Source organism: Vespa crabro, chromosome 1, assembly GCF_910589235.1.
Source record: "Vespa crabro chromosome 1, iyVesCrab1.2, whole genome shotgun sequence".
In the NCBI taxonomy this organism is placed as follows: domain Eukaryota; kingdom Metazoa; phylum Arthropoda; class Insecta; order Hymenoptera; family Vespidae; genus Vespa; species Vespa crabro.
Genome location: NC_060955.1, coordinates 2888424 through 2903672, shown reverse-complemented (window position 1 = coordinate 2903672; position 15249 = coordinate 2888424). Strand labels below are relative to the sequence as shown.

At 30.3% G+C, this 15249-nt stretch overlaps 3 protein-coding genes across 3 annotated transcripts in view; 1 reads left to right on the top strand and 2 right to left on the bottom strand.

Annotated features, from left to right (window-relative positions):
• The window catches only part of LOC124432721 (FK506-binding protein 5-like), a 35602-nt gene extending 27543 nt beyond the window's left edge, over positions 1-8059 (bottom strand). The window contains exon 1 of the mRNA XM_046981832.1: positions 7332-8059. Within this exon, the coding sequence (XP_046837788.1) occupies positions 7332-7479 (148 nt within the window). The 5' untranslated portion in view covers positions 7480-8059. The remainder of the gene's footprint in view (positions 1-7331) is intronic.
• A 1995-nt stretch (positions 8060-10054) lies between these two features.
• On the bottom strand, positions 10055-11713 carry LOC124432725 (histone H1C-like). The gene has a single exon (XM_046981837.1). It carries the CDS (start codon positions 11422-11424, stop codon positions 10486-10488), a length of 939 nt encoding a protein of 312 aa, XP_046837793.1. The 5' UTR covers positions 11425-11713; the 3' UTR covers positions 10055-10485.
• Positions 11714-11860: 147 nt separating this feature from the next.
• On the top strand, positions 11861-14983 carry LOC124432724 (T-complex protein 1 subunit delta). The gene is made up of 10 exons (XM_046981835.1): positions 11861-12259; positions 12507-12559; positions 12629-12718; positions 12869-13120; positions 13221-13316; positions 13386-13547; positions 13652-13996; positions 14071-14322; positions 14412-14702; positions 14827-14983. The coding sequence occupies exons 1-9, from the start codon at positions 12151-12153 to the stop codon at positions 14655-14657; spliced, it is 1605 nt and encodes a 534-aa protein (XP_046837791.1). The 5' UTR covers positions 11861-12150; the 3' UTR covers positions 14658-14702; positions 14827-14983.
• The last annotated feature ends 266 nt before the right edge of the window (positions 14984-15249 follow it).

Genomic DNA, 15249 nt, shown 5'->3' with positions numbered 1-15249 from the left:
AAATAAATTTTTTTTTTTTTTCATTTTTCTTCGTTCATTATAAAAAAAGAAAAGAAAAAAAAAAAAAAGAAAAAAAAAGAAAATATATATACATTTATCTAATATAATTTTTATCTTATTTATTTTTGTTAGAATAAAATTTACACAAAATTATTTAGTTCTTTAATATTTTGCGAGTTTGTATATATAATAAAAAAGAAATATATATATATATATATATATATATATATATATATATATATATATATATATATACATTTACATATCTCATCACACATTTTATATAAGTATATACATAAATATGTTTGCAAGTTCACATTGCCATATACATACATACATACTTCCCATTATCGGTCACATAAAAATGACATAACTCTGTTGAATGTACGTAACACTTTTAGAGTGTTGAGAGTACTACGAAGTATCCAATCGCGAGTAAAGATCTATCCTACACAATTACGTACGTATGTACACACGCACACACACATACACAAACACACACACACACACACACACACAAAACTCATATATATATATATATATACATGTAATATATCTGTATCTAAGTAATACGTGTAATATGTATATGAGTAGTATAAATAAGTAAATAAGTAAGCAAGTAAGCTCACGTTCACGCACACGTTCTCGATCACCATGGTATGGCATGCCTTTGGTGGTATCAGACTCAACGACCTGGCAGGAGCCCCGAAGCCGCACTTTCTAAAGGCCTTCGCCGGTTTTACAGGCTTGTCTATACTACGAGAACGCGACCGTCCTGCCAGGACGTTCGTACAAAGTATCTTTCTTTCTCTTATTCTACGTATGTATATACAATATGTACGTACACATGTGTATGCATATGTATACATGCGATAGATGATTTAAATCTATGAGACATTTTTTAAGATTATATACCTAATGTAAAGATATATACTGATAGGTGTTTTAAGTATGGGAAAATACTTTTAAATAAATGTGTGCGTGTATGTATGTACCTGCGCCACAGGTGAGCTAAAGGATCTCTGTGATTTTCAAAATCTAAACAGATACGTAATTTTTTATCTTAGAGACTTTTTATAGATCGATTTTTTCACTTTTCTTTTGATTCAAATTGTAAAACTACGAGCTTTAGAAATTTTTAACGATCTAAAAGAAAAAAGAAAGAAAAAAAAAAAAAAAAAAAAAAAAAAAAAAAAGTAATTGATTTTTAAAACCATCCAATAACTTTTGACTGATCCTATCTTCCCATCCCACCTCACCTCCCTCAATCCATTCCCTCGGCCTATTGTACACGTGCGATAGCAATTTTATGTATAGGAGATATATTTCTAAAAATATTTGTGTTATGCATCGCCTTGCGTGCGATGAGTATTTGTTTTACATACAGGATACACTTATAAAAATGTGTGAGTCTTTGCGTACGTAATGTGAATGTAACGTACGTGAGAACACGAAGCAGATTCTCTCTCTCTCTCTCTCTCTCTCTCTCCCTCTCTCTACCGCTCTCTTTCTCTTTCTATTTTCCGTTAATCTAAGATACCTCCTACATTTTCATCCTACGTCCAAGGCTCTTAGAATTGCAAGAGGATGAAATCTCAATCGTCCTGTGAATCCTGCCTGTAGTGTTAACCAATTGAAAGAGAAAGAGGAAAAGAGAAAGATAGACAGATAGATAAAGAGAGAAAAAGAGAGAGAGAGAGAGAAAGAGAGAGAGAGAGAGAGAAATGTGAAACATCATAAATTTCCTGTAAACCAAATTCGTCAAGAATTTTTCAAAGAATATTATTCTATCTATTTTCTGTTCTTTGAATTATTACTAATTGATTTTTCGATGAATTATATTCCATGAAATGAAAAAAATCTTTTGAATGACAAATGTGATATAAAAACTTGGATAATAATTAAAAATATCTCATGTAAGATCTTAAAACAACATTTTATATTCCATCGACCTTCGATGTAAATTAGAAATATTTCACATGCAATTTTAAAACATCGTTATATTTGATCGACCTTGCATCTAAGATGATTAGAAATATTTCATATGCAATCCTAAAACATTGTTTGAGCGTATCTTAACGGATGTTTAATATCTTAAACGATGATTAAGAAATATTTCACGTGCAATCTTAAAGCGTCATTCTCGTATGATGATTAGAAATGTTTCATGTTCAATTTTAAAACGTCGTTCTGATCCATCGACTTTGAATGATGATTAAAAATATTTAATATGCAATTCTGAAATAAATAACTGTTTCAAGCTAATTACAAATCATTTTTTTTTCTCTCTTTTTCAAAGTATGTTAAATATAATACACGCAGAGACTATACACGTTTACAAGACATTAACGCGATAATGAATTTTTTTTTTTTTTTTACAAGATAAACTCTCTTCGATATGAAGATAAAATAGAAATGACATTTGATTAAAATTGAATTTTGCCTTGCCTCTTTCCCTGTACTTAAAATAATTTCCCTTTAAAGTTAATGAAAATTAATTTCTAAATTACTGATTCCACGGATTAGATAATCGTACAATATTTAAATATATATATTTATTCCGAATAATTTGATGATTTTATCAATTAATAATTATATCGATTCTCTTTCATACGTCCTACGATCTATCGATCTATCGTTCTTTCGATTTAAAAAGATCAAGGAATTAATTATTTTGCCTTTGGGAAAAATTTCAAAATGTTTCCCCGCGACATTTTTCTTCGTCAATCTATAATAAATCGATCTATTGATCTATCGATCGACTTCTTCGGAATAGGAAATATAAATTTTTACTTTCTCTAGTCAAAAATTTTTTCCCAATTTTTTCCGCGTAATTTCGTCGATGTCTCATCTTATTGTTAGTTCTATAAAATTCGCATAAAAATTGCATAGACACGCGTGTGCTTCAATTCTAAAAAGTGAAAGTGATTTAGACAGCACGTTTGTTCGTGCGTTGCGCCACGCTTTTAAGGGAACGTTCTTTCGTTCAAAAGAAAGAAAGAGAGAGAGAGAGAGAAAAAAAAGAGAGGGAGAGGGAGAGGGAGAGATTCGAAGTCATTTGCAAAGATGTATTTTATAAAACTCGACAATGACAAAAGAGAAAAGCAAGGAAAATAAGAAAGAGGAAAAGGAGAAAAGGAAAAGAAAAAAAGAAAAAAAAAGAAAGAAAGAGTATAACTTTTCAAAGAGATGAATTCGACCGTCCATCGTATAGATATTTATGTGTCGAAAGAGAAACGCGGAAGTGAGAAGAGCTTACTTAGGATCATCTGCCTCGTCTTATTATGGGGGCCCGTCCTTCGATATTTTTTTTCGATATTAGCTACTGATTTACACGAGAAAGGTTAACGTGAAACTACTACTCGACGAACGAGGTTACCGGAAATTTACTCTCTATAATTTTTAACTAAATTTTTCATTACGTTTCAAATATCATAATTTTTCTTCTTTAAATCATGCAATGGAAAAAAAAAAAAATGGCGAAAGAAGAAAAAAAAAAAGAAGAAAGAATGTACCTGCAGACATATAATGCTAATAATGATTTCAAATATTTCTCATCGTTCTAACGTTCTTCTCTTCGTCTTGTTAATTGTGTAATGTATATTCTACTGTTCCAGGAATTTGCATGCATGAAGAACAGCATTTATCTTGGTACACAATGTGTCTGTCTTACAGGTAAAAAATAGAGAGAGAGAGAGAGAGAGAGAGAGAGATAAATAAATTTTTTATATTTTTTTCTCTTCTGAAATTTAAATATAAATTATTCAATAAATTTTATATTTATATAACAACAAATACATAATTTTTATTATATTATAATTAATATATACATATATATATATTTTTTTTTATAATAACATTCTAACATGTAATTGAGATCATTTAATTGAGATCGGTATAGATCAATGAGAGATATATATATATCTGTCTATAGAATAGATCAGTGACACATTACATTATATTATATTACTATTTATAATATATGCGTGTATATATATATATATATATATATATATATCTTACGAAAATATATAAATGATATATACATATAGATATGCACATAATATATCATATATCATAAATTATATAAACGTACTCGAGTATTCGCATTTTCCTTTTTTATTTTCCCTCTTTCTCTTTCTCTCTCTTTCTCTATTTACACATACACATACACATACATATACACATACACATACAGACACACACACACACACACACAAAATCCAAGAACGAATGAGTAGGTAGGCAAGCAAGCAAGCAAGCGAGCAAGCAAGCAGCCAAGCAGACGACGTCGTTATAACGAAGATTAAAACGTCAGGTACACGCAAGCATAGTTGAAGTTGCATCGAACCGAAGAATTCTCATCGCCCTTGCAACGAATCACGAAACTCGACAGTAAAATTCACAGACATATTTTTTTTTGTCTCGCACCAATCCTCCTCCTCCTCCTCCTCCTTCTCCTCATCCTCCTCCTCTTCTTCTTCTTCTCCTTCTTCTTATTTCTCTCCTCTCTTTTTATCCTCTTCTTTCCTCCTCTCCTCACCACTTCTTTCCACACTTTTTTACTCTTCTCTTATATTTCTTCTTTTCGCAGTCGTAAAGATTTGTGGCGAGGGAGATATTCGCATAATATATATATACATATATGTACACACACATGTACATACAAACGTACGAAGTCGAAGGTCGCGGCCTTTTGAACGAAAGAGCGCGCGCGCCGTGAAGAAGAAGAAAAAGCAGAAGAAGAAGAAGAAGAAGAAGAAGAAGAAGAAGAAGAAGAAGAAGAAGAAGAAGAAGAAGAAGAAGAAGAAGAAGAAGAAGATGAAGAAGAAGATGAAGAAGAAGAGTGGCGACGTAATAACGAAACAATCGCCGTGTGCAATCTACCGTAGCACCTTTGCTCTTTCTTCCTATATACCTCCTTCAAAATAAGCGTGAAAAGAAGAAGAAGAAGAGAAACAAAATTTCGTCGTAGGCACGTGCTAATAATATCGATTGATCCAATTAAATTATTGAAAATATTTATTTCTTTTTTTTTCTTCTTCGTCTTTTCTTTCTATTTCTAACCTATAATTTTATTCTACATTTTTTAATTTTCTTTTTCCTTTTGCTTTTATATTTTTTTCGATTCTATTCGAATTGAATCATCTTACGTATGAACATTATAATTTTATGTTTTATAAATAAAGAAATAATAATTACCTCGATGTTATTAGATTGGATTAGAACGAAATTATCGAATATCTCCGAAGAGTATCATTTTATCATTATTTATATGATATAGAAGTTTAACATTCCTAAGTAGAAAATGTTTGGAATGTCTAGATCAAATGTTATTGAATAACTTTCGTGATGTTATAACGAAGCTGTAAATATGTGCATCTTTTAACAACCTACCGTTTCTATGTATCATTTAATCGCTTTCGTACCATCCGTACAGGTGACGTCCATTGTTAATCTAATGTCTCTTTTCCGATGTCCATTGATTATACATACAGGTATAATCGATCCTTCGAGTTTTGAATAATAAATTGTTTTGAATTTGTCATTATTATTTATATGTATGTACATATATATATATAATATGTAATATATATAATATATATATATATATATATATATATATATATATATATATATTACAGATAGATTGCCGAATAGAGGTTAAGAAATTAGATCGGAAAAACGATATCAATGAGAATAGAAGAACGATTTAATCGAGACTACCCATACTGTATTACATAATACGTAATATATATATATATATATATATATATATATATAAAATATCATAAAGGTGTTACATCGTGTATGTATATACATAAGGTATATACGTATATGTGTATATATATATATATATGTATTCCGTACCTCGGAAATGCCTTCAAACAAAAATACAAAACTAACCTTCAAATCTATCTATAGATCTTTGTTTTTTTCAAACTTAAATACGGAAATATAGTATCTAATTCGTATGATTAGAAATCTTATGAATACAATTCTAATCCAAATCATAATGTTAATCGTATTTCTAAGAACATATTTTATTATGGAAAAAATATGTTTAATTAATGAATATAAAAAAAAAAAAGCTGAAATTATATTGTCTTACGAATTATAAAAAAAAAAAAAACGAAAAAAAAAGAAGAAGAAGAAAAGGTTTAAAAAAAAAAAGAAAATAGAAAATTTGTACAAGAGAAAAAAACATACATAAATTAACGATTTATCGAAGGGAAATGATCACTATAACGGTTCTAATTGCGTCCCTGACCAACAAGAGTGCGGATCCTGTATCAATTACTCGTTCTAACCGCAATATGACCTATTATCGCAAACTTGCAACGAGTTTATCCGACTGCTAACTCGTACTTTCTTTTACTTACTGACACAGCTATATTTATCGTTAGTAATATATATTTATTAGACAAGAAAGAAAATAATCTTTATCACTTTCTTTCATCTGTCCTTTTTCTAATCGCCAATAAAATCGTCATATACAGTATATACATATATGTCAATTTAACCCTCTATAATATCATACACCATTGAAGTAATACACTCCATATATGCATCTATATTTTTCTTAATCTTATCATATATAATTTTTTTTATTATATGAATATCATCATGAATTTATATATCAAAAATTAACGTTTGTATTAAGTATAGATTATATATTATCAGATATAGTATATAGTTATACTAATATATAAATATTATGTTATAAATTTGACATTAAACGTATTGTTTTCTTAGACACGAACGAAGGTTAGGTTATGGAGGATTAACCTTCGAATAATATACACATATATACGCGTGTATGCGTGCTTCTACATATATCGATATTATTTTTTGTATTGCCTTTTATGTTTTAACATGCACTTACATACGTAAACGTATTTATATTATTTACCAAAGCGTTTCTCATTATAAGGATTTTCTAAGAAGAAAAGATACGCCAACGGGAATTTCAACATTTATCGTATTCGAACCGGTATATATGTATGTATATATGTCCTATCGGTTCGAAGTACCGTTTTTAAACGAACACAACTTTCGCGCCTTTGATGACATGCCTTTCATTTCGTCCTATCGCGCGCTATTGGTATTTTGCATTACTCTTCATTAAAACGCAATAACACGTTTCTCTTTGGTTTTAAAGACGGACTATTAATCGTCAACGTAAAATGAAAAACAAAAATAAAAAAAAAAAAAAAAAAAAAAAAAGAACAAAACGAAACAAAACTCCACAAAAACAAGATGAGCGAATTCATATAAAAACCAAAAAAAATAAAAAAATAAATAAATTAAGAGAAAGATTAAAAACTTACCCTTGTGCCTGCGCCATTGTTTGTAAAGTAACGCAGCAACGGCCGACAGAAGGATCGTCGTTAAAAATGTCCCAATCACGGCACCAGCCACGCTTCCTGTACCAAAACAGGAGGAGGCATTAGTATCCTGCGACGCAATGTCCTCCATGGCCTCTTCTCTATCTTTCTCTTTCTTCCTCTTCCTCCTCCTCCTCCTCCTCTTTTTCCTCCTTCTTCTTCTTCGTCTTCTATCTCGCGAAAGTACGCGATTCAGTTTTTTCCCGCGTACATATCCAACACAACAACAACAACAACAACCACCAATCGACTTACTACCAACTTGCGTTAAGATAAATTCACACGATACGTTTTTCTATCTACTCTTCTCGATTATATTCACTAATTTTTTCTTTTTTTCTTTTATTTTGTTCTTTCTTTCGTAATAAAAGTTTCTCTACTTATATTCGATTAATAATACTTTTTTTACACTGGCTTTAAAAAAGATTATTAAGAACCGATTACCACGCGAGAAGACATAATAACTATCGTTCTCTTTCTTTTTTTCCTATCTTTTTTATATATATTCTCTATTTCTTTCCTCAACTGTTATGTGTGTATATGTATATATATGTGTATATATATATATATATTTTTCTCTTTATTCAAAAAAAAGGAACGACGTTGATACAACACGTTAATGACATCACCCGTCTCGTAGGACGACGCGCGTCGTACTGACTGAAGCGAGCTACGAAGCAAGTAAAACAGGTAGGTATGCAACAGGTGCTTCTAGCTCCCGATTGGTGGGGGCGCTCGCGGGACGATAAGTGGGGAGGATTGAGAAGACTAATGCGAGAGATGGATCGACCGAAAGAGTGGGAGAACGCCGGTACTAATGAGAGAGAGAGAGAGAGAGAGAAAGTGAGAAGGAGGGAGAGAGAGAGAGAGAGAGAGAGAGAGTGATATATATATAAGAAGAGGGAGGAAGTGTAGCGTGCTCCTTCTTTTACGTGTCCACGCGAGAAACAGCTTCCCGAGTGAGCAACGACACGAACCGGCTTCGTTCTCCTTCTCTCGACAAAAGCGTTCCTTTTTCACCTATGTTCACAAACCTGCCGTTTTCTTTTCTTTCTCTCTCTCTCTCTCTTTCTTCCTCTAAAAAAAAAAAAAAAAAAAAAAAAAAAAAATACATATATAACCGTCTTTGAAGAATAAATAGATACCATACGCTCTACGAATAGAAAGATGACGATATGATGTTTGTTTTGATACTAATTCTTTTTATTTATCTCTTTAACGTTCATCATAAGCAATTTTAAAAATAATCGTAAAATTTTGCAAAAATATCTACAGAACTTTCATTAAGAAATTCAAATAATAAAGTGCACGTCCTTATCAATGTAGCACGTACACGTATATTACACCATATATACGCTTAATTTATTATACATATATTTTTATTGAGAAATTTTTTTTTCCTTTCTTTTATTCTTTAAAGTGTCGAAGTTCACGGACTACAATAATGATAATCAAACTCATCGTTTGAATAAACCGGTCGTCTTATCGATGCAATATCGTTGTATTACGTTCTACTAGGAGTGGCACGCGTACCTGCCTATCTGTTTTGTATTTTCAATGAGCTCGAACTTTCTTATATCTCGTCGCTCAATGAATTCACTGTTACGTCGCAGCGGTGATCAGTTTAAAGTCATTGAATTATTTATTTACGTTGAAACATGGCATTTTCTATATGTCTCTGTCCTATTTATGTATATATGTATGTACCTGTAAATGTGTGTGTGTGTGTGTATATAATATCGTTCTTTTTTTTTTTTTTGTATCTACGATCAAATAGTTGAGTAAGTTTTCAAATATATACATGTATATGTATGTATGCGTTGAAACGAATTTTTCGGTTGAAGAGAAACGGTATGCAGGAAAGATAAAAATGGACGCAACCGAGAGGCACCTTGGTCGTGTCAGGAATGCAGGTGGTATGTGTTGCGTCCATTATTTCCCTTTCCCCATAATCATCCCTTCTTCTTTTCTTCTTCTTCTTCTTCTTTACCCACAAACAGAACATTTGCGGGTAGAAAACTTTCTGTTCAACCATATATAGAGAAAATCAGATTTAACCAGAATGTCTTGCACTCGAGATATTCCTTGTTCTACATATATGCGTCTGTCTACGTCCTCTTTATCTTTTTTCTTTTTTTTCCTTTTTTTCTCCTCCCTTTGAATTTGTTAAAGGTAATTGCGATAATTATAGTTATTTTGTCTATAGATTTTTTCTTTTTTTTTTTTTCGCGACTACTGTCCACGTACAACGCACGTAATAATTCGATCTATACCTTTGCCAATCTAATGTCTATGTCTTGGTACAGACTCTAGACTTGCGGTTAGAAGATCAGGATTACGGTTTTAAATAATGTTCGTCAAATGATCCTGCAACGCGATTGATTACCTTACATGAGCACAGTTCTCGACGCTTTCCTGTATATAAAATATATTTACTTGGACTTTTCGTTTTTTCTTTCTTTTCTTTCTTTTTCTTTTTTTTTTTTTTCTTTTTTTTTTGTTTGCAGTAGAAATAGATTTTTTATCTTTAGAATAATACAAATAATACTTATGTCGTAACGCGAATATAATCATATAAAATATTCTGTCGCAATTTATAGATTAGCATTTATAACATTATCGATCTATTATCCTAGAAATATTAGGTGCTTCCAAAAGTTCCCATCAAATTTTTCAATATATATATTTATTTAATTAACAGTATAAAAGTATGATATGTATTCATTTTAATAAAAAATATGTATCTGTTATCACTTTCAATAAGCTACCGTCACTTCTCACATAATTGTTTTATCATATTTCTAAATAATGGTATATCTTTTAAAACAATGAAATTACCATTTTTGTACTTCCTCGACATTGGCAAATTATGAATGGCTATTTACACAAAAGCACATTATTTATAATCTAAACTTCTTATGTTTTTACTTATTGCTATTAGTTGTAACTGAGTCTTGTTGTATTAATTGTAACTGAGTATGCTCTATAGTTTTTTTCCTCCACTTAACTTATTTTCAAAATTTTGTACAGTACATGTAGTAACAGCTATTGCTATCATGCATATGTGTTATTGATTTATATATCTTTTTAAAAATGATTATTTCTTTGTTCTCTTTGATTTGGGAGCTTTCATTCTGATAATTGGTACTCTGATAATCTTAATCTTCTTAATTTTGAATTTTTGCTGTGGTGCTTTTTTTGTAATTTTTGTTTTAGTAACACCAGCAGCGGCAACAGCACCGGCTTTAGAATTAAGAACTTTAGGCTTCTTTTGATCTGTAAATTTCTTAGTAGACTCAGCTTTTTTAGTCAGTACTTTAGATTTCTTGTTCGTATCTACTGCTATCTTACGAGTTACAACTATCCTTTTTTTAATAGATTTATTGGCAGTCTTCTTTTTCTTGATAACGGGATGTATCTTCGTCTTTGGATATCTGCTTTTCATGATCGAAAGTTTAAAATATCCTAAGTCTCCCTTTCCTGTAGTTTGTATAATTGTACCAGTAGAAACTGCAGTCTTTAAATATTTCTTTATAAAAGGTGTTAATTTTTCATCATTAACATCATACTTTGCTATAATATATTTTTTAATGGCTTGAAGCGATGAGCCTTTACGATCTTTCAACTCTTCAATGGCAGTAGTAACCATTTTAGAAATTGAAGGATGATTAGATTTCGACCTTTGAATATTCGCTGTTGGAACCACAAAACCTATTGGCTTTAACCATGGAGAAACGATTGACTCATTCTCACCTTTAAATCCATTTGCAAATTTTTCCAATTTTTCAGGTGGATTTATATCAGAAACTTTTCGGAATTCATTCTTTTTAAATTTTTTCGATATTTTTAAACGCGGTTTCTCATGAAAATCTAATTCGCCACTTTTAAACCTTTTAAACCACGCCTTACAAATATTGGTGGATACAACGTTTTCTCCATAAGTTGCCGAGATGATTCGTTTTGCTTCCTCAACAGTCTTTTTTTGATTAAAACAAAAAAGCATACAGTGCCGTATATGTCCTTTATCGAAATTCATTTTTATCTATTAATAAGCACGAGGTTATGTTTATGCTACTTAAGATGCCGTAGATAAATCTTTATCATTGAGTAGATATCTTTTTAAATTTATAGAGTCCCATAAATGAAAGACAAAAGAACTTCCACTTATTTTTAATTCGATGAACTTTTGCAAGTAATTAATGCAATGAAATAAATCACAATTCGATCAATAGACACCAATTTACAAATCGATACAAATTATTTTACGATACGATTACGATTATCTGTTGCCGTCTGAATGAGGATTATGGCTACTGAAATTTTATTGGGCGTATATTTATGACGGTATCACGTGATATTGCTCTAACTCTTTTCTGATTGGTTGATTCGTAGTCCAATCAATGACGAGCATTTTTAATTCACTTATTTCTTCGTAATATGAAAATCGTATCTAAAGGTAGTAAAATGCCGGTCTTATGGATTAACCATAAAGAAATTTCTTAGGCGAGTCTTTCGTACTTCGCATGATCATTCTTGATTTTTATAATAAATCAGTGAATTAACGAATCAAACTTATTTTTGACATTTTTATAACATTGAAATAAATTCAATTTCAATTTTAACCTTAAAGTATTAAAGAAGAAAAACAAAAGTGCCGCGTGAAAACGCTACTCGACATTTTCGCGAGAAGATACCTTATAAGCTCGCTTATAAGCTTCGCGATAAACCTAATACACAAAAGAACATAACTAATTTAACAAGAATGACTGCAATTTCAGCGGGAGGCGATGGTAGAGGTAATCATGGACAAGCATATAAGGATAAAAGTAAACCTGCTGATATTCGAAGCAGTAATATTAATGCTGCGAAAGGTAAATGTAAATTCTCGGCTTTTTTTACACGTGCGTGGGCTTATAATGATCAATCAAGACGAAAAAGTCCTTATATAGTAATAGTTCCAATAAGATCATATTATAATAATGATGACTTATTATATGTTTAAATTATTCTTAAATTAATATTGTATTATAATGATATAGCAGTTATGATATTCTATTATATATTTTTCAAACATTGTAAAATTTTATTGAAAATAAACTGACAATTTTATATTTTCAGCTGTAAGTGATGCAATTCGTACTAGTTTAGGTCCACGTGGAATGGATAAAATGGTAATACATATATTTTGATGAAAAAATTTTATAGATATTCATTTACAATGTATTGTTTGTAATATACAGATTCAAGCAGGCAATGGTGAAGTAACGATTACGAACGATGGAGCTACTATCTTAAAAGAAATGAATGTTATACATCCTGCAGCTAAAATGGTATCAATGTTTGTTCTCTCTCTCTCTCTCTCTCTCTCTCTCTCTCTCTCTCTCTCTCTCTCTCTCTTTCTCTCTCTATCTCTATCTCTCTCTTTTGAGTATATATTTAACGTTTATGCGAGATGTATTGAAATGTTTAAATGTCTTTAGCTGGTTGAATTGTCTAAAGCCCAAGACATTGAAGCAGGTGATGGTACTACAAGTGTTGTTGTAGTAGCTGGCTCTTTGTTAGAAGCTGCAGAACGTTTATTACAAAAAGGAATTCATCCTACACTTATAAGCGATGCTTTTCAAAAAGCTGCAGCTAAAGCAGTCGAAATACTTACAAGTATGTCTATACCGGTTGATTTAACAGATAAAGAATCACTTGTTAAAGCTGCAGCAACATCGCTTAATTCTAAGGTAACTGATGAGAGACAACGTTGACATAAAATCTGTTGATTTTGCATCTTGAAATTATTATGCTTTTTTTTTCCTTTTTTTTTTTTTTAAATCTCTGTAGGTTGTATTTCAACAATCAAGTTTATTGGCACCATTAGCCGTGAATGCAGTATTAAAAGTTACAGAGCCAGGAAAAGAACAGGCTGTTGATTTGAATGTAAAGTATAAATTATCACTTTGATCATATGCTTTGTATATTTATATTTAATTTGTATTTAATTTGTAGGATATCAAAGTGATTAAAAAATTAGGAGGTACAGTTGAAGATACAGAGTTGGTAGAAGGATTGATATTTACACAAAAATCCTGTAACGTTAATGGGCCAAAACGTATCGAAAAGGCAAAAATTGGTTTGATTCAATTTTGCATCTCTCCGCCTAAAACAGATGTAAGTTTTTTTTTTTTTTTTTTTTTTTTTTAAATTGATAAATATATTATGTTTAGGATTTTTTTTTTTTTTTAAGAAACTATAAATTAATATAAATCTTCCAGATGGATCATAATGTTATTGTATCAGATTATGCCGCAATGGATAGAGTTTTGAAGGAAGAACGTGCTTATATATTGAATATCATAAAACAGATTAAAAAAACTGGATGCAATATATTGCTGGTTCAAAAGTCTATTTTACGCGATGCTGTCAGTGATCTTGCTATTCATTTCTTAGATAAAATCAAAGTTATGGTAATCAAAGATATAGAACGCGAGGACATTCCTTTTGTATGTAAAACTTTGGGATGTAGGCCAATTGCATCCTTAGATCATTTTGTTGCTGAGAATCTCGTTTCTGCAGAATTGTGCGAAGAAGTCCAAACAGGAAGTTCTAAATTTGTAAAGGTTGGTATGACAATTTTAATATTCATCAAATAATATCAAAATAACATCAATACTCGTGTCTGTAATTTGTTTAGATCACTGGTATACAAAATTATGGTCGTACGGTAACCGTACTGGTACGTGGAAGTAATAAATTGGTTTTGGAAGAAGCCGAGCGTTCTTTGCATGATGCATTATGCGTTATTCGATGTTTGGTAAAACAGAAAGCAATGATTGCTGGAGGTGGTGCACCTGAAATTGAACTTGCATTGAAATTAGGAGCATACGCTCAAACTTTAGGCGGAGTGGATGCTTATTGCGTTCGAGCTTTTGCAAATGCACTCGAAGTAAGTTTTAACATTTGTTTGATTAATATAGGAATTTTATAAATTATATTTTTATACGTACTATATATTTAATATTATGTTAATTTTAGATTATTCCGTCTACGTTAGCGGAAAATGCAGGCTTGAATTCAATCGCTACTGTTACTGAATTGCGAAATAGACATGCTCAGGGTGAAATGACGACTGGAATTAATGTTCGTAAAGGAGCTATTACGAATATACTTGAAGAAAATGTACTTCAGCCATTATTAGTTTCAACCAGTGCTATCACTCTTGCTTCCGAAACTGTACGCAGTATATTAAAGATAGATGATATTGTTAATACAAATCAATAAATTGCTCAAATAAAAATATAATTAATAATATGTTCAAACAGCATGGTAAGTAATTTTTTTTTTTTCTTTTTTAATGTATATATATATATATATATATATATATATATAAACATTATTATATTTATATATATTTCTAAATACAAAATATAATTATATATACTTTTTACAGATTTGTACGCTTTCATTGCAATTGTCTTATCTATATGAAGTTCCAATGGGCTAAAATTATTCCAAAACTTTTGTTGCATTACTGTTTGAATAGCGCTTTGTACTATTCAATGTTTTTATAAAATTAAATTAAATATAATAAACAAACTTCTACAAAACAGTTTCGACAATTAATTTTATAGCTGTACTATTTGTTCTCTGTATTAATAGAAGTATTAATATATTTGTAATGAGCATATAACATGGCCTTCTCAATATTAAATATAAAAAGAATAATGTTTCCTTTTTTTTTTTTTTTATAATCATATATTTGTACAATTTCTCAAAACATATATAACATATTTTGTGTTACATTTTGTTTTTTTTTTATTCAGCATTATCAATACATATACCAAATTTAGTGCGTTCATATAAAATGTGTAAA

Bases quoted from the DNA above. Each gene is read 5' to 3' on its own strand.
- LOC124432725 (XM_046981837.1), bottom strand. From the start codon at position 11,424: ATGAATTTCGATAAAGGACATATACGGCACTGTATGCTTTTTTGTTTT.
- LOC124432724 (XM_046981835.1), top strand. From the start codon at position 12,151: ATGACTGCAATTTCAGCGGGAGGCGATGGTAGAGGTAATCATGGACAA. The intron at 12,719-12,868 runs GTATCAATGTTT...AAATGTCTTTAG, and splicing joins TACATCCTGCAGCTAAAATG to CTGGTTGAATTGTCTAAAGC. The intron at 13,548-13,651 runs GTAAGTTTTTTT...TAAATCTTCCAG, and splicing joins TCTCTCCGCCTAAAACAGAT to ATGGATCATAATGTTATTGT.